General features: G+C 44.2%; 1 protein-coding gene across 1 annotated transcript in view; it reads right to left on the bottom strand.

The window, feature by feature from the left end:
* Positions 1-20,271, bottom strand: part of LOC143988965 (adhesion G-protein coupled receptor F3-like) — a 60,538-nt gene that overhangs the window by 2,357 nt on the left and 37,910 nt on the right. Inside the window, exons 13-15 of the mRNA XM_077488925.1 lie at positions 18,958-19,140; positions 7,317-8,684; positions 219-257 (exon numbers count right to left, since the gene is read on the bottom strand). Of these exons, the coding sequence (XP_077345051.1) occupies positions 219-257; positions 7,317-8,684; positions 18,958-19,140 (1,590 nt within the window). The remainder of the gene's footprint in view (positions 1-218; positions 258-7,316; positions 8,685-18,957; positions 19,141-20,271) is intronic.

Here is a 20,271-nt window from a genome sequence, read left to right as displayed (position 1 = left end):
ACTTTACCCAGATAAAAGGGACCTATCATTTAATTGAATATATATATATATATATATATATATATATATATATATATATATATACAGTAAGTCACCTGATTCATGGGGAAAGTTACAGTGGGACAACAGTAAAATGGAAGAACAGCATTTCCAAAAATCTGGATATATGTACACATAAATATCGTTCGTTTTGTAACCAGTGTATAGATGAAGCTTACCTTTTTTTCTGTGATGCAAGTCAGCAAAATGAAGAAGCCCTGTGAAAAGGTTGAAAAGAAAAAGCATCAACAAAATGTTAGTAAATTAAAAGGTTAGTGCACCCAAAACATGTAATTCAGGTTTTGGTAGAGGATGGAGAATTAAAACATCTAAGCCCTTGTACACACGGTCGGACATTCAGACAACAAAATCCGTCGGATTTTGTCCGAAACTGGTGTTGCTTACACATGGTCGGACAAAGTTGTCGGAAAATCCGATCGTGCGTAACGTGATGACGTTATTTTGTTATGACGGGACTACGTTCAGGCTAGTAGCCAATAGCTTTGGTCTAGGAATTTGCTCTGAGCATGCGTGGCACTTTGTCTGATCGGAATTCTCTACACACAATCGGACAAAGTCCGATCGGATCATGTTCTCGGAAATTTTTATAGCCCAGCTCTAAAACTTTGTCCGTCGGATATTCCGACGGATTAACAGTCCGATGGAGCCCACACACAGTCGGATTATCCGACAACACAGTCCGATCGGACATTTTCCATGGGATTGTCCGACCGTGTGTACAAGGCCTAAGAGTTTCTTAATTATCTTAGAAAAACTCTATTGGTATGATCTCTCCTCTAGCTTGCCAGGACTGTGCACGGTATAAAAATACGTTCGTCTGTATGCTAGTCCGATGGACAAAAACTGACGCTAGGGCAGCTATTGGCTACTGGATATGAACTTTCTTATTCTAGTCTGGTTGTACGTCATCACGTTCAAATCCATCGGACTTTGGTGTGCTTGTGTGTGGCCAAGTCCGTTCATTCAGAAAGTCAGTCGGAACTCTGCCGAAAATCAGTCAAGAAGACCGTCGGACCTGGTCCGTCGAAAAGTCTGATCGTGTGTACATGGCATAAGAATCCATCCAGGTGTGTCTGCCCATTACACTCTGTCAATATGCAGCATAAAAAAAAAAATTAATGGATTATGCAGAACAATACACCACCTTCAACAGTTTATAAAGACACAGAGGCCAGATTTCTGCATAGACAATATAAACTGACTGGCATAGGAGGAATTCAGAAAATGACAGTTGGCCTAGGAGGGGAAGGAAGGAAATAAAAGGAAGGAAGCATAAATCTGGCCTTATAGATGCCAACATGTAGCTTTGTGGCCTGTAAAAAAGGAATCAGTCTAATGTCTCTTGTTCTGAGAGAGTTTTGGGTTTCCTAATAAATTTCTAAAATCATCATGGACTACAATGGAGGTGTCATATTAATCTGTATACAAATTAACAGTGAACATCCAATATACAATGGTCTATGTAGAAGAAAATTCATAACATCTGCTGTGAGTGTCTTATAGCTTTATATTGGAATGTAAGATATTTAAAATAAAGATGATCTAGACGTGAGTGGTATTGATTTACAAACAGATTTCTTAATTATTTATTTCATAGAAGACTACCACGTACTGTTACTTCTGCCTGCCTTTATACACACATGAACTTTAATGGCATCCCAGTCTTAGTCCGTAGGGTTCAATATTGAGTTGGCCCACCCTTTGCAGCTATAACAGCTTCAACTCTTCTGGGAAGGCTGTCCTCAAGGTTTAGGAGTGTGTCTATGGCAATATTTGACCCCAAACTCACTCATCCACACAATATTGCCAAAAGTGTTGGGCCACCCCTCAAACTCATGTGGTGGAGGGGGGGGGGGGGATTATGGTATGGGGTTGTTTTTCAGGGGTTGGCTCGGCCCCTTAGTTACAGTGAAGGGAACTCTTAAGGCATCAGCATGCCAAGACATTTTGGACAATTTCTTGCTCCCAACTTTGTAGGATCAGTTTGGGGATGGCCTCTTCCTGTTCCAACATGACTGTACAACAGTGCACAAAGCAAGGTCCATAAAGACATGTTTGAGCAAGTTTGGTATGAAGGAACTTGACTGGCCCACACAGAGCCCTGACCTCAACCCGATAGAACACCTTTGAGGTGACTTAGAGCGGAGACGGCGAGCCAGGGTTTTTTGTCCAACATCAGTGCCTGACCTCACAAATGCGCTTCTGGAAGAATGGTCAAACGTTCCCATAGACACACTCCTAAACCTTGTGGACAGCTTTTCCAGAAGAGTTGAAGCTGTTATACCTGCAAAGGGTGGGCCAACTCAATATTGAACCCTACGGACTTAGAGCCCTTTCTCATTGAAAGCACCCGGGCATCAGGGGTAAAGTGGCGATATTTTTAGCGCCGCTTTACCGTTGTTTTAACGGCGCTATTTGGACGCTAGCGGGGCGGTTTTGACCCCCGCTAGCGGCCAAAGGGGTTAAAACCGCCCCCGCAAAACGCCACTGCAGCAGCACTTTGCCGGTGGTACAGCGGTGCTGCCCATTGATTTCAATGGCTAGGGGTGCTATAGGAGCGGTGTATTCGCTGCTCCTACAGCGCTGCAAATAAGCTGCTCGCAGGTCTTTTTGTGACGCCCTGCTAGCGCAGCACCCCAGTCTGAAAGCACTCGGACTTTCACACTGGGTTTGCAGCTGAGGCTTTTTACAGGCGCTATTTTTAGAGCTAAATCTCCTGAAAAACGCCTCCAGTGTGAAAGGGGTCTAAGATTGGGATGCCATTAAAGTTCATGTGCGTGTAAAGGCACGCGTACCAGTACTTTTGTAATGTAGTGCATATTCAGACTGTAATTGTAGTTAATATAGAACAATAGGCTTTATCACAGATGCATATAATATAAAACTATTAAAAAAAACTTAAGACCAGGGGAACACGCTGGCTTTTTTGGTGCCTGGGTGGAAGATAAGAATGCCAGCTGTGGTAAACTGCTAAGAAATGGCAAGATGAAGCCCTTTGAATCCCTAGAGGAAAGGCCTGGGAGACCTCAGTTAAACTTCTGGAAATATAGACAATTGCACCACTTCTTTGAAGTCCACGGTAGCTCTATAAGAGATACCACATCGCTTACACCTTTTGAAAGGCTGTTTACAGCGGAAGACCCGATACAACGCATGATCTCGGAGCTATACCTGCTGCTGGGGTCCTCAGCCTCGACCTCCAAGCCAATATACGTGCATGCCTGGGAAAGAGATCTAGGGAAAGTGCTCTCTGAATCTCAGTTAGCACACCTATACCAGCTTACACACTCCAGCTCTATAGATTCTAAGATGCAGGAGACAAACTACAAGATACTGACACGCTGGTATAGGGTCCCCACGGATTTGGCACGGATGTACTCAGCCAGTTCGGGAGAGCGCTGGTGGGGATGTGGAGGCCGGGGAACCCTGCTGCACCTGTGGTGGGAATGGAATATAGAAGAATATATATAGAAGAATATTGGCAGGACCAAATCAAAGAAGTTCTGGGGATAGACGTCCCCTTCTCCCAAGATCATTTCCTTTTATATATCCCTCCCATGCCAGTTAGCCGCTACAAGAAGTGTGCATTGCCCTACGTACTAAACGTAGGCAAGAGACTACTTCCAATCTTTTGGAAGAAAACACAAGTACCAAGCAGAGAGGAGTGGATACACAGGGTAGATGAGATTAGAGAGGCAGAGGAGTGGGTAGCAAAAAGTAAAGGTACTGAGGACCAACATAGGGCCATATGGTCAAAATGGACGGAACACTTCCCTGATACTAACCATATACCCTCTACTCTGGATGTGTCTTTATTAAAACTAGCAGACCCAACACTGGGTCACTTAAGCAACCTTAGAGGAGAACGCTAATGTAATACACAAAACTAGAGCGCAGACCACGCACATAACATATTTGTTTCTAGCCAAGAGGAAGCAGCTGTCTGGCGATCGATAGTCCGGAGTGAGCCACAAGGCACCCTACAAGACCAAGGTGAGACCCTGCCTTTTCCCTACCCCACTAACCACCCTTTTTCCCCCTCTCCTCCCGATCCCCTCCCCCCCTGCCCTTCCCCCCCCTTTATCTCAATAGTTATTGTGAATGGAAGGTTCAGATATAAAAAGGCCAGAATGCAGGTTCCCTATGATAGCTAAGTTGAAGATGACTCCGTCACTAGGTGGGAAAGGAGTGAGCTGCGCCCCCCCCCCATGGGGGGTGCCGCGGGGCCGGGGCGTGCCCGGAAGCCGGGGGAAACGCCGGAGGTTAGCAGGAGGCCATGGTTGCCCCCTTCTTTTGTTGTGGATCCTGGGCATGGGTGTGCGCGGGCTGCCACAGATTATTTCCCCCCCCCCCAGATGGGGGGAATGGCGCGGCTCAAGTGATGGAGTAAAAGAACTTTGGGCCCGGCTGACCGCCACACTGAGGAAGGCCGAGGCATATTGGCAACTATAGTTGATCAGTCAGACTATCACAGCCTTGGTATCGAAATGTACAGTGGTGTGAAAAAGTGTTTGCCCCCTTCCTCATTTCCTGTTCCTTTGCATGTTTGTCACACTTAAGTGTTTCGGAACATCAAACCAATTTAAACAATAGTCAAGGACAACACAAGTAAACACAAAATGCAATTTGTAAATGAAGGTGTTTATTATTAAAGGTGAAAAAAAATCCAAACCATCATGGCCCTGTGTGAAAAAGTGATTGCCCCCTAAACCTAATAACTGGTTGGGCCACCCTTAGCAGCAACAACTGCAACCAAGCGTTTGCGATAACATGCAATGAGGCTTTTACAGCGTCCTGGAGGAATTTTGGCCCACTCATCTTTGCAGAATTGTCCTAATTCAGTTACATTAGAGGGTTTTCGAGCATGAACGGCCTTTTTAAGGTCATACCACAACATCTCAATAGGATTCAGGTCAGGACTTTGGCTAGGCCACTCCAAAGTCTTCATTTTGTTTTTCTTCAGCCATTCGGTGGTGGACTTGCTGGTGTGTTTAGGATCATTGTCCTGCTGCAGAACCCAAGTTCGTTTCAGCTTGAGTACACGAACAGATGGTCGGACATTCTCCTTCAGGATCTCTTGGTAGACAGCAGAATTCATAGTTCCTTTTATCACGGCAAGTCTTCCAGGTCCTGAAGCAGCAAAACAGCCCCAGACCATCACACTACCACCACCATATTTTACTGTTGGTATAATGTTCTTTTTATGAAATGCAGTTTTCTTTCTACGCCAGATATACTTGGACACACACCTTCCAAAGAGTTCCACTTTTGTCTCATCGGTCCACAGAATGTTGTCCCAAAAGTCTTGGGGATCATCAAGATGTGTTGTGGAGAAATTGAGACGAGCTTTGATGTTCTTTTTGCTCAGCAGTGGTTTTCTCCTTGGAACTCTGCCATGCAGGCCATTTTTGCCCAGTCTTTTCCTGATGGTGGAGGCATGAACGCTGACCTTAACTGAGGCAAGTGAGGCCTGCAGTTCCTTGGACGTTGTTGTGGGGTCTTTTGTGACCTCTTGGATGAGTCGTCGCTGCGCTCTTGGGGTAATTTTGGGTGGCCGGCCACTCCTGGGAAGGTTCACCACTGTTCCATGTCTTCGCCATTTGTGGATAATGGCTCTCACTGTGGTTCGCTGGATTCCCAAAGCTTTGGAAATGGCTTTATAACCCTTTCCAGACTGATAGATCTCAATTACTTTCTTTCTCAATTGTTCCTGAATTTCTTTGTGTCTCGGCATGATGTGTAGCTTTTAAGGATCTTCTGGTGGACCTTACTGTGTCAAGCAGCTCCTATTTAAGTGATGCCTTGATTGTGAACAGGTGTGGCAATAATCAGGCCTGGGTGTGGCTAGAGAAATTGAACTCAGGTGTGGACAACCACAGTTATAGTATGTTTTAACAAGGGGGGCAATCACTTTTTCACACAGGGCCATGATGGTTTGGATTTTTTTTCACCTTTAATAATAAACACCTTCATTTACAAATTGCATTTTGTGTTTACTTGTGTTGTCCTTGACTATTGTTTAAATTGGTTTGATGTTCCGAAACACTTAAGTGTGACAAACATGCAAAGGAACAGGAAATGAGGAAGGGGCAAACACTTTTTCACACCACTGTATACACTAGCTTCCTATATCATCATGATGCTTTTTTTGTTCCTATATGTTTTCTTTCTTATTATTACTGCTAAAACTTGAGACTGTCTGTCACTGTTAAACACATCTTGTGCCATGATTGTGAAGCTGTGACGGAACCTAATAAACAAAGTTCAAACAAAAAAATAAAAATAAACTTAAGAAAAAAGTTCTCCAAAAAAAACCTCCAAAATTTGTTCATAATGGCCTATCAGTTCTCTTTTCAATGTCCCTAGCAATGAAAGATGAAACATGACTGTCGCTATGAACAGGTTCTCTACTTTTAGTCATGTTCATTGACCTACGCCATCTTCAGGAACAATAACTTTTATGTGAATGCTTTTCATATCTCTTTTACATAACATAACATTTTTGTTTTAAAAATATGACACTAAACACGATCACTAAAACCTCAAATAAGATTTAATATATTGTTGTGACTTTTAAATCTGCAGCTTTCATTAAAATAGCACATGGCTATCCTGCTGATCCTTGTTCAGGCAACCTAGGGCCAGTGCTACCACTAGGCAAACTAGGCAGCCGCCTAGGGCGCACTGCTACCTAGGGCGCCTGACCACTGGTGTTCCTACTCTCTTCTCTCTGCATCAAGCAACTAAGTCTCAGCATCAGCCGGCTGATGCACCTTCGTTCACACATAGTGTCAGAGGTTCAGCAGAGGCCTATGTCTGTGTCCTGACTCCCGAATGAATGGAAGCAAACAAACATTCATTGAGGTAGGCTGCATTGATATGTGCTGGTAGGCTGCATTTGATGGGCGCTGATGAGGCTGCATTTGGTGGGCGCTGGTGAGGCTGCATTTTAGGGGGTGCTTCATTAAAAAGGTGGGGTATACATGTACAGGGCAAAGGGGGTGAAGTCAGGGGTAGAGCCAATGGGGGGGGATAGCAAAATGAGGTAAACAACAGGAAGTGGCTGAAAGATGAGCAAAATCAGCAGCATTGGGATACAGAAAAATGTAAGATAAAAAAAGTATTTTGTCTCAGAAATGTTTTTAATTAAATTGCGTTTTAGCAAATGTCAATCAGTTAGGCTTTACATTTGCTTTAAGATCTAATATACAATAATCAATAATTACATTAGCTATTTTTCTTGGGCTGTGTGTTACCTGAAAAGCATTCATCCCAGCAAATCCATAGGTAAAGACTTGTCTTGTTAGATCGTCAAGATTCGTTAACAAGGCAAAGCCAAAAGACCAGGTTAACCCAAACACAGGCGTTAAAACCACAATGGCCTTTAGGATGCTCTTAGCAGTCTCCTTATCTGCTTGGTTGGCTTCAGAAACTGATGGTCGGGACAACTTGGCTATCACTACCAGCAGGGTAAGGAAATTAAACACAATAATGGATCCAGCTGGGACCGCAAACGCATAGATAGCTCCGCTTTCTGGGTTCAACCAACAGACTTTTTCATGGCGGTATATGCCTTTTGGGTAATAATACAACAAAGTGCCAGCGGCAATAATGCCTGGGAAAAAATATCCAGCAGTAAATGATAGGGAGACAAATATCCTTTTTCGTAGATGGTGGAACACAAAAAGGAGTTGGTGGAGGAGCATTACGCTTTGAGCAAAGGTCCAGAAAAAAAGGGCCAAGTAGAAAAAGTGGTTTAGGAAGGTTATTGACAGGCAGATCAATTGCTTTGCGATTATTGAAGGAAAGGCAGATGACAAGAAGAACACGTCTGCACACAGCAAGGACACTGTAATGTTGATCAGAGAGATGTGTCGGAAATATGAGATATTGGTCCTCGTAACTGTCTTCCACACGAAGCCTTCTATGAAGACACAGATGCAAAGAGACAATATGGAAACCCCAAGACCAGCATAAGTAATTTCTTCAATTAGTGCCAAAGAATCTACATTGATTGACATGAGTACGGCAAAGGAGGTTAAGTGGCTACAACTGCAGAATGTCATATTAGTCCCCGACATTGATGTACATCCAGCATCTGACCAAGAACCACCAAAGCCTGGCAGAGAGAAGTCCCAGAACACACAGTGCTGAGAATACATTTTACGCGAAGTATTCGTCACCACGAATGACATTTCGATATTGGTTGAAGCATAGCTTGAATCTGACAACTTTATTGAAGTAGACTGCACAATGCTGTTTAGCTGTGACTCATTGCTGTTCTGAAACGTACTTGGTAAGAGGTTTCCGATGGTGCTGAACACCACGCTCGTGATCTTGAGGTCGTTTTGTTGAAGGAGTGATGATATCTTCTGCTTATCTATTGATAGGCTGACTGTGGCAAAGTTCTTTTGATAATCTTCTCCCACACTTCCTTGCTCATAAGAGTTGCCCTTTATTTGGATATTTTCAAGGTCAATCTCAAAACTTTGATTTCCTGTCTGCAGGAGTTGGCAGAAGCATTCTACAGACTGTAGCATTTTTGAAGCCGGTGGACTTGAGGAGCTTCTCCACAATGGGGAAAAGTCAGGATCAATTAGGTTGCTGGCGAGAGTGAGGAATTTCTGCAAAGAAACACAAAATGTTAAATCTGAACTTAGGGCAAAACCGATAAATACACAAATAAAATATACTATATAAGGGACCAGTTTTAGCTGTCAAAGGAGTTGTATTTCTCCCCATCTATAGATTCAAACAACCCTACCACACAGCACAGCCCTGTCTGGCAGGGCGGAAGACCTAATATTTTCTGCTGTAGTTAAGTAACACTTAAGATAGGTACACACTCTCAGTTTTTTTTTCGTTCAATCCAGTAGTCCGAAGAAAAAAAAAACTGAGGAGCGAGAGAGGAGCTCTCTGTACTAACTATCCCCACCCCCACCGGAACACAACGGTCAGCACTCACAGCCATTGGCTGAGAGCGCTGTTTGGATGCCGATCAGCAGATCTTTTTTGGTCATGCCCCTTTGACAGAAGCCGGACATTTGGCTGTTTTTTGTTGGACAGGCTGCTGTGCACACAAGTCGGCTGGTTTCTGTTGAACCGGTCGATATTCTGCCCATGTGTATGGGGCTTTACAGATCTTGTCCCTCCCCAGCCTGTGACTGAACAATCAAAGCAGAACAATCATAAACTAATTTCTATTTCACTTTTATCATCCCCCCTAGCAGCATGTTTCTTGTTAGCACCCAAAGACTACCACACAACTGATTAGATCCTTGTTGTGCTGCCCCTCCCTCTATCAGTCAGAGCTCTGCTGTACAGGGATTGCAAGAGGTTGATACCAAGTCAGATACAGGTTCTTACTCTGCTTAAATTAGAAAAATATATTTGATGTATTAATGATTACAAAGTTGAAGTAATTTGTGCCTTTTAGTATCTGCCCATAGTTAAAGCAGTTCTTCACTCTAGAAAAAAAAGAAAAGTCAGCAGCTACAAATCATGTAGCTGCTGACTTTTAACAAAAGGACACTTGCTTCTCCAGGGATCCAATGCCATCATCACCATTGCTAACTCTTTACTAGTCTCCGGGTTCCTGGCACCGGCATCTTCAGTGTGGGAAGCCGACTGTGACAGCTTGCGGCTTCACAACTGGCTTCCACTTTGTGAGTGGTCCCGCAGCCTTCTGGGACCTGTGACGTGTACCAGAAAGCCATGGGAGAGGGGGCGAACTTCCACTTAGATCACCTACGCGATCCAAGCAGAAGTGGGAACAGGTACCTCTCAGAACTAGGTACCCGCTCCCCCCCCAAAAAATTATCATTTTGGGTGAAGTTCTGGTTTAAGCTTTAAGCATTAACGTGGACCTGAAAGCAAAAAGTAAAGTTTTACTATGTTATAAAGGTCATTTAGAAAAGTTACATTTGCCTAAGCAGGGCACTGAAAATGTCTTCAGTTTATTCTGAAAAGCAGGGCATTCCCTGGTATGTAAGTGTGCCTAGGCACCCCCTGTGCCTCCAGCTGCATAGCTGTATATTGGCAGTGTGAGATCTAAGGTACTGAGATTTGGAGTGAGATTTGGAGATGTCACTACTGTGTTGCTTGCTATTCTCCTTACTAAAATCTCTGATATAAGGCAGTAAAGCCTTGCCTCTATCAAGATCACCACCTCTATATACAGGCACAGTGTAGAATAAGTCACCATCAAAGTTACAAACTTGCAGTAGATGCATCAGTGTCAGGTGGTAGGAACTAGTAAATGGTTTAAAACAAAGTGCACTTATCCTTTCTGTCCCTAAAATTGCATTGAATTTGGATCGATACCGAACCAAAGTCGCAGGGCAAAGTTGGAGCAACAGTTGCAGGACTTTCGTGTTGCACCAGTGTGAACCAGGCCTTAGTCCTAATCCACCCTCCCCCCAAAGATGCATACCTGTAATTACTTCAATTTAACGCTCCTGTGTTTGTTTACAGTGCCTTAAAAAAAGTATTTATACCCCTTGAAATTTTCTGCATTTTGTCATGTTACAACCAAAAACATAAATGTGTTTTATAGGGATTTTATGTAATAGACCAACACAAAGGGGCACATGATTGTGAAGTGGAAGGAAAATTATAAATGGTTTTCAAAAATGTTAACAAATAAATATCTGAAAAGTGTGGCGTACATTTATATTCAGCCCCCTTTACTCTGATACCCCTAACTAAAATCTAGTGGAACCAATTGCCTTCGGAAATCACCTAATTAGATAAGATAAGATACAGCAGTTCTGTGAAGCCCTCAGAGGTATGTTTTTTTTTTTTTTTTTTTTTTTTAATGTTTATTGAAAATGTACATAAACAGGGTACAAAATCGAAGTTAACAACAAGAGAGAATATTTGAAAACATGTACAATTGTATGGAGGCATCCAATGGTAATTATACAATGTGCACAGCTAGATATAGAAAGAAGGTACAAAGATCAGTACAGTTTAGCATGGTGATATATCAGAGAAGTGTATAAACACGTGCAACTTTTTCCAGCTGTCAGGTGTAATGGGGGGGCCCCAAAAAGTGATGTTGGGTATTTACATGAGGAAATCGGGAGAGTTCCAGCATTAGGGAGGCATCAGATATGGGTATGGGGAGGGGGCTTATGGTCTTCAGAAGGAAGGCGGAGGCAGGAAAGAAGGGAGGGATATGTGGAGGTAGGGATGCTTATAGTTGAGTAGACCGACCCTTTGGGGTATCAGAATGATGGGGGATAACTTCATAAGAATCAGGTGCCCATGTAGTATTTAAACGTGTCAGTAGACATAAATTGGATCCAGCATGACCAAGTGTTAGTGAATTTTGTAGGTGTGTCTTTGGCTTGGTGGATTAAGTTTTCCATGGTCATTATATGAACAATGAGTTGAAGCCATTCTTGCACAGTGGGGATAACCGGGGATTTCCATTTAAGAGGGATGCATAATCTGGCTGCATTTACCATGTGCATGGCAAGAGATTGAAAGTATAATCTATTGGGTGAATTGGAGTGGTGCAATAGGAATTGGGCAGGTGAAAGGTCTAAGTCAAGCGTAGTTACTGTTTGAATGATATCATGTATTTTGGCCCAGATTGGCTTAATTTTCGGACAAGACCACCAGAGGTGTAGGAAAGATCCTTGGGTGTCTGTACAGCGCCAACAATTTGTAGGGTTTGTCGGACTGATTTGATGCAGCTTTAGGGGTGTTTTATACCATCTAGTTGCCAACTTAAATGCATTTTCTTGTGTTTTTTGTGTTTGTACATTTACCGATCCCTTGTGGACGAATCTAAATATATTTTCCCACTCACTACCAGTCAGGGTCAAATGAAGGTCTTTTTCCCATTGTATGTTTGTCTGGTGTTTTTCTGTTGCGAGGTCTGAAAAAAGCAAGGAGTATGTCGTCGATATCAAATGACGCTGGGGATCCGAGCTATTACATAAAGATTCAAAATTGGTTAAGGGTCTAGACCATTGTGCGTTGAGATTAGGCACGTGGAAAAAGTGTCTGTGTTGTAGGTACTTCCAGAAGGGAAAGGAGTCTTTTGCCATTTTTGTATCGATTTCATCTTGGGAAAGGAGGTGATTATTGATATAGAAATGTTCCGCTCTAACCGTTGGGTGTGGCCATCCATCTACAAGAAAGTTTGGATGGTTGCCAGGTTCAAATTCTGGATTCAGGCGTAGTGGGGTCATGGGACTGTTAATAGATGATATTTTATGTTTTTCGCAAGCTTGTTGAAAGGATTGCAAAGTCGGGGAGATCAAGGGATGAGTGTGGTATTCTCTTGGTATGTGTTTCCTATTTAAGGTATGTTAGTGAACCTTAGTGTACAAACAGTATCATGGAGGCCAAGGAACACACCAGACAGGTCAGAGATAAAGTTCTGGAGAAGCTTAAAGCAGGGTTAGGTTATAAAGAAAATCCCAAGCTTTGAACACCTCAAGGAGCACTGTTCAATCCATCATCCGAAAATAGAAAGCGTATGGCACAACTGCAAACCTACCAAGACATGGCCATCCACATATACTGATGGGCCGGGCAAGGAGAGCATTAATCATAGAAGCAGCCAAGAGGCCCATGGCAACTTTGGAGTAGCTGCAGGTGAGAGAATCTGTCTACAGGACAACTATTAGTTGTGCACTCTACAAATCTGGCCTTTATGGAAGAGTGGCAAGAAGAAAGCCATTGTTGAAAGAAATCCATAAGAAGTCCTGTTTGCAATTTGCAAGAAGCCATGTGGGGGACACAGCAAACATGTGGAAGAAGGTGCTCTGGTCAGGTGAGACCAAAATGGAACTATTTGGCCTAAAAGATAAACGCTATGTGTAGTGGAACCCATCACTCTGAACACACCATCCCCACCGTGATACATGGTGGTGGCAGCATCATGTTGTAGGGATGCTTTTCTTCAGCAGGGACAGGGAAGCTGGTCAGAGTTGATGGGAAGATGGATGAAGCCAAATACAGAGCAATCTTAGAAGAAAACCTGTTATGCAGCATACACACGATCAGACTATCCGCGGACTTAGTCCGGCGGACAATCTGCCGGACTTTGCAGCGGAGGCCCGCCGGACTTTCCTAACTAGACTTGCCCACACACGACCGGACTTTTCCGGCAGACTAGGTTCGGCGGACAATTCAGAGGTACGCTGGACTTTTGAAATGAACGGACTTGCCCACACACGGAGTAAAGTCCGTTCATTTTGAACGTGACTCCAGGTAGATGGGACTAGCGAATGAAGTCAATGTCCCTGCCTCCATCGGCAAGATTGACACCTTGCTAGCCCCGTTGCCTGGTATGGATTTTAAGGGGAACCTCTACGCCCATAAAAAGGCGTGGGGGTCCCCCCAAAGTTCATACCAGACCCTTATCTGTGCAGGCAGCCCGGCCGATCAGGAAAGGGGGTGGGGAGGAGTGAGCAAACCCCCTCCTGAACCGTACCAGGCCGCATGCCCTCAACATGGGGGGGTGCTTTGGGGAAGTGCCTTGTCCCCATGTTGATGAGGACAAGGGCCTCTTCCCGACAACCCTGGCCATTGGTTGTCGGGGTCTGTGGGCGGGGGGCTTATCGGAATCCGGGAGCCCCCTTTAATAAGGGGGCCCCCAGATGCCGGCCCCCACCCTATTTGAATGAGTATGGGGTACATGGTACCCCTACCTATTCACCTGAGGAGAAAAAGTGTTAATAAAAAAAAACACAACACAGGTTTTTAAAGTACTTTATTAGACAGCTCCGGGGGTCTTCCTCCGATTTCAGGGGTCTTCTCACCAGGCTATCTTTTGCTCTTTTACCTCTCTTTTACTAGTGGAGGAGCCAGGCTTTCTCCTTTGTCGATTTCGCAGTCCGGGGGTCTTCTTCCAACTTCGGGGGTCTTGTCCCGCTCTTCCGTTCTTCTAATGCCCCGTACACACGACCGGACTTTTCAACATCAAAAGTCTGACGGAATGATTCCGGCAGACTATTCGATCGTGTGTGGGCTGCAACGGACTTTTGATTCGCAAAAGTCTGACAGACTTTAGAAATGGAACATGCTTCAAATTTTTCCGCCAGAACTCTGCCGGACCCAGTTCCTACCGAGAAATCCGCTCGTGTGTATGCTAGTCCGACGGACTAAAACCGATGCTACGGCAGCTATTGGCTACTGGCTATGAACTTCCTTATTCGAGTCCAGTCGTACGTTATCACGTTCGAATCCGTCGGAGTTTGGTGTGATTGTGTGTGGCCAAGTCCACTCATTCGGAAAGTCAGTCAGAGCTCTGTCAGAACTCCGTCAGAACTCCTTCGAAAGTCTGTTGGACATAAGTCTGGTCGTGTGTACGCGGCATTACAGCTCTTTAATTAGCGTTGGCCTGGTCTTGTCGCTGTCTCCACCTTCTTCTTCTTCTCTTCTTCCATTGTTGACACAACGCTCTCTCCGGCTGTAATGACGGCGCGGGGGGGGGGGGTCGCTGTGCGGCGACTTATATAGGTATAAGGGGCGGGATCACCAGGTGATGTCACATGGTGACCCAGCCCCTTATGATATCACAGTCCCGGGGGATAATGACCCATGACATTCCCATTTTGCACCATGGCACACTAAGCACGCCATACAGTATCTCTTTCCTTTTCAAGCTATTACTTTTTGCCAAGTACAAAAGTTGGGAGGCACAGTATGTAATAATGGTGATTTTGTCCTTTTCCTGCTTCCAGAGTTCAAGCATTTCTAAAGGCAATTTTTTAAAATTAAAATAATAAAAATGATATATTTTTCTGCTCTGTGCAGTGGTATTGCACAGAGCAGCCCTGAAACTCCTCTTCTGGGGTGCCCTGCCAGCAATCTTGGCTCCTCCTATCCTGTGTCTACACCCATAACAAGCTGCTTGCTATGGGGGCAGATGTGCAGGCTCACTCCATTCTCTGCTCACAGGATTTGACTGACAGCAGAAAGAGCCAATGGCTCCCGCAGCTGCCTGATCCTCCTGTGAGAAGAGAGACAGGGGAGCAAAACTGCAAATGGGCACAGTGATGGATCAATACAGAACTCAAGTAAGTGCTTGGGGGGGGGGGGGGGGGTCACAGTAAGTGCAAAACATGTTTTACCTTAATGCAGAAAATGCCTTAAGATTAAAGCTTTAGAACCACTTTGAGTTCCTCTTTAAAGTGGAAGTAATCCCAGAAGGTGTATTGACCTGAACACTTCAAATACTAGTTATGAGACTACTTTTTCTAGCTAGAAAATGATTGGCACTTCAGTGGTTGTATCCCACTCCTCCCTAATTCCCACAATAGAAAAACAGTTAACAATATTGTGAGAGATTGACATATCAGCATAGAGAAAAAGTTCAAAAAATTGTGGTCACCGTGGTTCTCCTTGGGCAATATAAATTTATCTTCTACTGCAGTGGTCTCCAAACTGCAGCCCAGGGGCCAGATGCAGCCCTTTGCTTGCCTTTATCTGGCCCTTGGGGCACTGTTCCTCTTATTGATACAAGACACTATTCCTCCCACTGACATCATCTATGGGGCCCTACTCTTCCTACGGACACCAATGATGGGGCACTATTCTTCCTACTGACACCAATGATGGGGCACTATTCTTCCTATGCCTATGGATTGTCTATGCCTCCAATGCCACTCTGTCTCTGCCTCTATCGCCGCTCTGTCTCTGCCTCTGCTCTCTCGCCTCCCCAGTACCTCCAGCGAATGATTGCTGACAGCTCTGTTTTTTTTTTCCATCCAGTGGGCTGCGTCCTGAGGGTGGGCTTTTTAAGCACTTGTGTTGTTGGAGAGACAGTGTTGTGCTGCTTATTTAGTACCGATACTGAACACAGAGTTCCACCCTAGGAGGAGGTACTAACTTATAGCCCAATACAAATGGAGGGAGCCGTCTATATGGGGAGGTACCAGAGCTGGGCCAGGTAGGAAGGTAGGAGAGAGTGCAGATGTGAGGAAACTGGGGGGGGGGGGGGGGGGGGGTTCGGAAGTCCATGTGGCAGTAGATATGTGCAGAGGTGGGGGGATGGGAGGAGAGTGATGGGTGCAGAGGTCAGAACCAAGGAGGAGGGGTGGTAATGAGATGTTGCACACTGCATAGTACACTCCTAACCCCTCCACTCTGTACATAGCACAATCCTGACCTCTGTACATAGCGCAATGCTGACCCCTGCACTCTACGGGGCGCAATCCTGACCCCTGCACTCTGTACGTAGCGCAATCCTGACCCCTGCACTCTGTACGTAATGCAATCCTGACCCCTGCACTCTGTATGTAGCGCAATCCTGACCCCTGCACTCTGTACGTAGTGCAATCCTGACCCCTGCACTCTCTATGTAATGCAATTCTGACCCCTGCACTCTATACGTAGTGCAATCTTGACCCCTGCACTCTACATGGCGCAATCCTGGCCCCTGCACCCTATGTGGCGCAATTCTGACCCCTGCACTCTACGGGGCGCAATCCTGACCCCTGCACTCTGTACGTAGCGCAATCCTGACCCCTGCACTCTGTACGTAATGCAATCCTGACCCCTGCACTCTGTATGTAGCGCAATCCTGACCCCTGCACTCTGTACGTAGTGCAATCCTGACCCCTGCACTCTGTACGTAATGCAATTCTGACCCCTGCACTCTATACGTAGTGCAATCTTGACCCCTGCACCCTATGTGGCGCAATTCTGACCCCTGCACTCTGTACGTAGCGCAATCCTGACCCCTGCACTCTGTACGTAGTGCAATCCTGACCCCTGCACTCTGTACCTAGTGCAATCCTGGCCCCTGCACTCTGTACGTAATGCAATCCTGACCCCTGCACTCTACATGGCGCAATCCTGACCCCTGCACCCTACCTGACGCAATCCTGACCCCTGCACTCTATATGTAGCACAATCCTGACCCCTGCACTCTGTACATAGCACAATCCTGACCCCTGCACTCTGTACATAGTGCAATCCTGACCCCTGCCTTACAGATACAACCGGCCCTTTGAGGGAAACCATCCTGCCGATGCGGCCCCTGATGAATTTGAGTTTGACACCACTGTTCTATGTAATGCTTGAGAGGACTGTCAGAAACTGCAGACCTAATAGAGGAAATGAGAGTCAGAGAGTATGGCCATAATACATATTTGACTGGGGATATGCTGCATAAGACAATACCAAACAACACACATAAATAATTGGCGAATACGCACTGAGCCCGGTGTGAGCCAGCAGGACCCAATGAAAACAATATATATTCAAATCAGCAATGTGATGTAATAGAAATTCCATTAAAGTAGTCAATAATGTCCATACATAAATGAACCTTGGAAGGCAGCTCAGTGGGAAATAAGAGGCAGCTCTGGAACAGCTGAGAAGGAAACACAAGCGCCAATCTAAGTGTAGTATGTATGCTGATTTAATACAGGTAAGAATATTGGTACTCACAAGGATAAAAACTTTAAAGGCATTGAGCACTGTAGTGCAATAACATCAGGGGAGCTGAACATCAGGATGGCTTCTGTGGTATGGCACTTGGGAGGAGAGCGCCAGTGACTTTGAGGCTTCCTGGAGTCCTGGGATGCACAGGGAGTCGGTGATGACGTCACTTCTGGGACACAATGAAAGGTGGCGTGTTAGCGGAGCATGCGCTCCTTCTTCAGGCCTACAAGGCAAACGTGTTGCTTTTCCTCTGCATCGCGTCCTGGAAGTGACTTTGCGCCCCGTGCGTTCTAGGACTCCAGAAAGCGGCGGAACCCACGCTTCTGTGTTATGTCACTCGGCGCGGTCCTCCCGAGTGCCATAACACAGAAGCCATCCTGATGTTCAGCTCCACTGATGTCCTTGCACTACAGTGCTCAATGTCTTTGATGTTTTTATTCTTCTGAGTACCGGTATTCTTACCTGTATTCTTACCATACATACTACACTTAAATTGGCGCTTATGTTTCCTCCTCAATACAAACTGGAAGTATGATGCATGAGACTAGTAGAGGTTAATGCTATTACTCTAATCCAGTGGTCATCAACCCTGTCCTCAGGGCTCACTAACAGGCCAGGTTTTATGTGTTAACTTGGGGAGATACAGACTAGAATACTGCAATCACTGAGCAGCAAATAATATCACCTTTGGTGTATTTCAGTTATCTTGCAAACCTGGCCTGTTAGTGGGCTCTGAGGACAGGGTTGATGACTACTGGTCTAATCAATGGTCCCAATACAGACTGCGGAGGTCTGACAGCCACACATCTTATACCAAAAGGCTGCATGCGGCCTTTGGGCTGCAGGTTGTGCACCAGGAGTTTAGTGAAAAATATTAGACCACTCTTGATAAGTTAATGGCTGCCAGAGACAACAAACCAACTGATTTGTGGATTGCTAAAAAACTGGCCACAATGTAATGTACTGGGAGACTCTAACACTATATGAGGGCATTTGATTTCCCAACCTATGAATATCTAAATGCTAATCCATACAATCCACTGCAATCCCTCAAAAAAAAAAAAACATGAACTGTGAATTGTCCATATTATTGAGCTGGAGTAAATATTCTGATAGTATTATAGTTTAGATTCACATATTGGTGCTATACAATGTGCTTGGAGGCAATACTTGGTAGCGAGGTAGGCACAGCAGTATCGTATTGGGGTTGATCTACTAAAACTGGAGAGTACAAAATCTGGTGCAGCACTGCATAGTAACCAATCCGCTTCCAGTTTTTTTTGTCAAAGCTTAATTGAACAACCTGAAGTTAGAAGCTGATTGGCTACCATCGCCAGCTGCACCAGATTTTGCACTTTCCAGTTTAGTAAATCAACTCCATTGAGTTTATAATCCTTAAAAAAATGAATTAAGACCATCATGACTCCTACTGCAGTCATGTCTGCTAATGTGACACATTGCATGATAGTAAAATGGACCAATTACCGTGACAACACTTGGGTCAAACGTGCAGTTCTGGGCGGCTGCCATACTGGATATGGATCCCAAGATGTTCACTACTGCTGACACCTCTGCTACATTGTTAACTATAGTCCCACTGCTATTGGACATCTGCTGGATAATATCTGGAACATTAACCTGAGCAATTCCCAGACCTTGTTCCAGGGCCTATAAAGTGCAAGAAAAACAAAAAAAAATTATTTATGCTGTTTACCGCTTTTGCTTACTGTTTTACATTAAAACCCACTTAAACCCCGAAAACATTGCATATTTTCTGAAAACAGAAACCCTGTAGAATAAAATGATGCCAGTTGCAATCTTTATGTTACTATTTGTACATTACATATTTACAGTACTGTTTATCTGTTACCAGCATATTAAAGCAATTAAATCATTTCTCTGTGAAAGGCCAAGACCAGGTGACAAAATGCAAACAAACCCTCAGCTTCTATTATGGCCATGAGTTTGTTTATATGCCAGTAATATCCCGTAATAGTTATGGGCGGATAGAAAAAGGCCAAAATCCAGACTAAACTTTTTTTTTTTTACGTTTTGGAAGGACAGGTGAAGGGCAAAATCTTTAAATGCCGTTCTTTCTCTCTGCTAAAGACTTTCCCCTCACTTCCTGTTCTGTCTGACATCTGGACAGGAAGTGTGAGGAGATCTCTCCAGTCGGTTCATAGACAGCAAGCATTTTGATTTCAGGTCCTAACCTTTTCCAAGACTATTCACAAATAATTGGAGCTGGAGTTGGGTCTTAAAATAAGCATTTAGTATTTATTAAGTTCTTTAACTATGCTTGGGGTAATGGGAAAGTGGTGTTTATTTTTTTAGTTTTTCATAGGAATTAAAGAAATAATAAATCTGTAATTTGCTATTTTCAGACATTTGTAAAAATAGGAAGTTAAATATACAGTATTCTGATTTGTACATCGCAGTTAAGATCGGTATTATTTTTTTAATTGATTTTAAATGGCTCCTGATAGTTACAGAAGCTTCTTTTCAGCTATCCTGGATCTGCTCTTGTGCCAAAAACTTTCACTTGTTATCTTCATTTTACATTATTCTTAACAGGAAGGAAAAAAAAAGAAAAAAGACAGTTTAAAATGTTTTAAGTAAAACCGTTAAAGTGACTTGACGCAAATAAATTTCTCATTACGGCTAAAAAAAAAGGTATTTAAAATATACAATTCTACGGACACACCCTTTAAATAAAAAGTAGAGTAGCAAAATTAGGAGCTTCTGCTTCCATGACCAAATCATATTTTCCAAAATATTTCTGCTTATTCTTACTGGGTA

Source organism: Lithobates pipiens, unplaced genomic scaffold (genome assembly GCF_037356315.1).
Source record: "Lithobates pipiens isolate NorthernLeopardFrog02 unplaced genomic scaffold, aLitPip1_a1.2 Scaffold_18, whole genome shotgun sequence".
Taxonomy (NCBI): Eukaryota; Metazoa; Chordata; class Amphibia; order Anura; family Ranidae; genus Lithobates; species Lithobates pipiens.
This window is presented reverse-complemented; position numbering and strand designations above follow the sequence as displayed.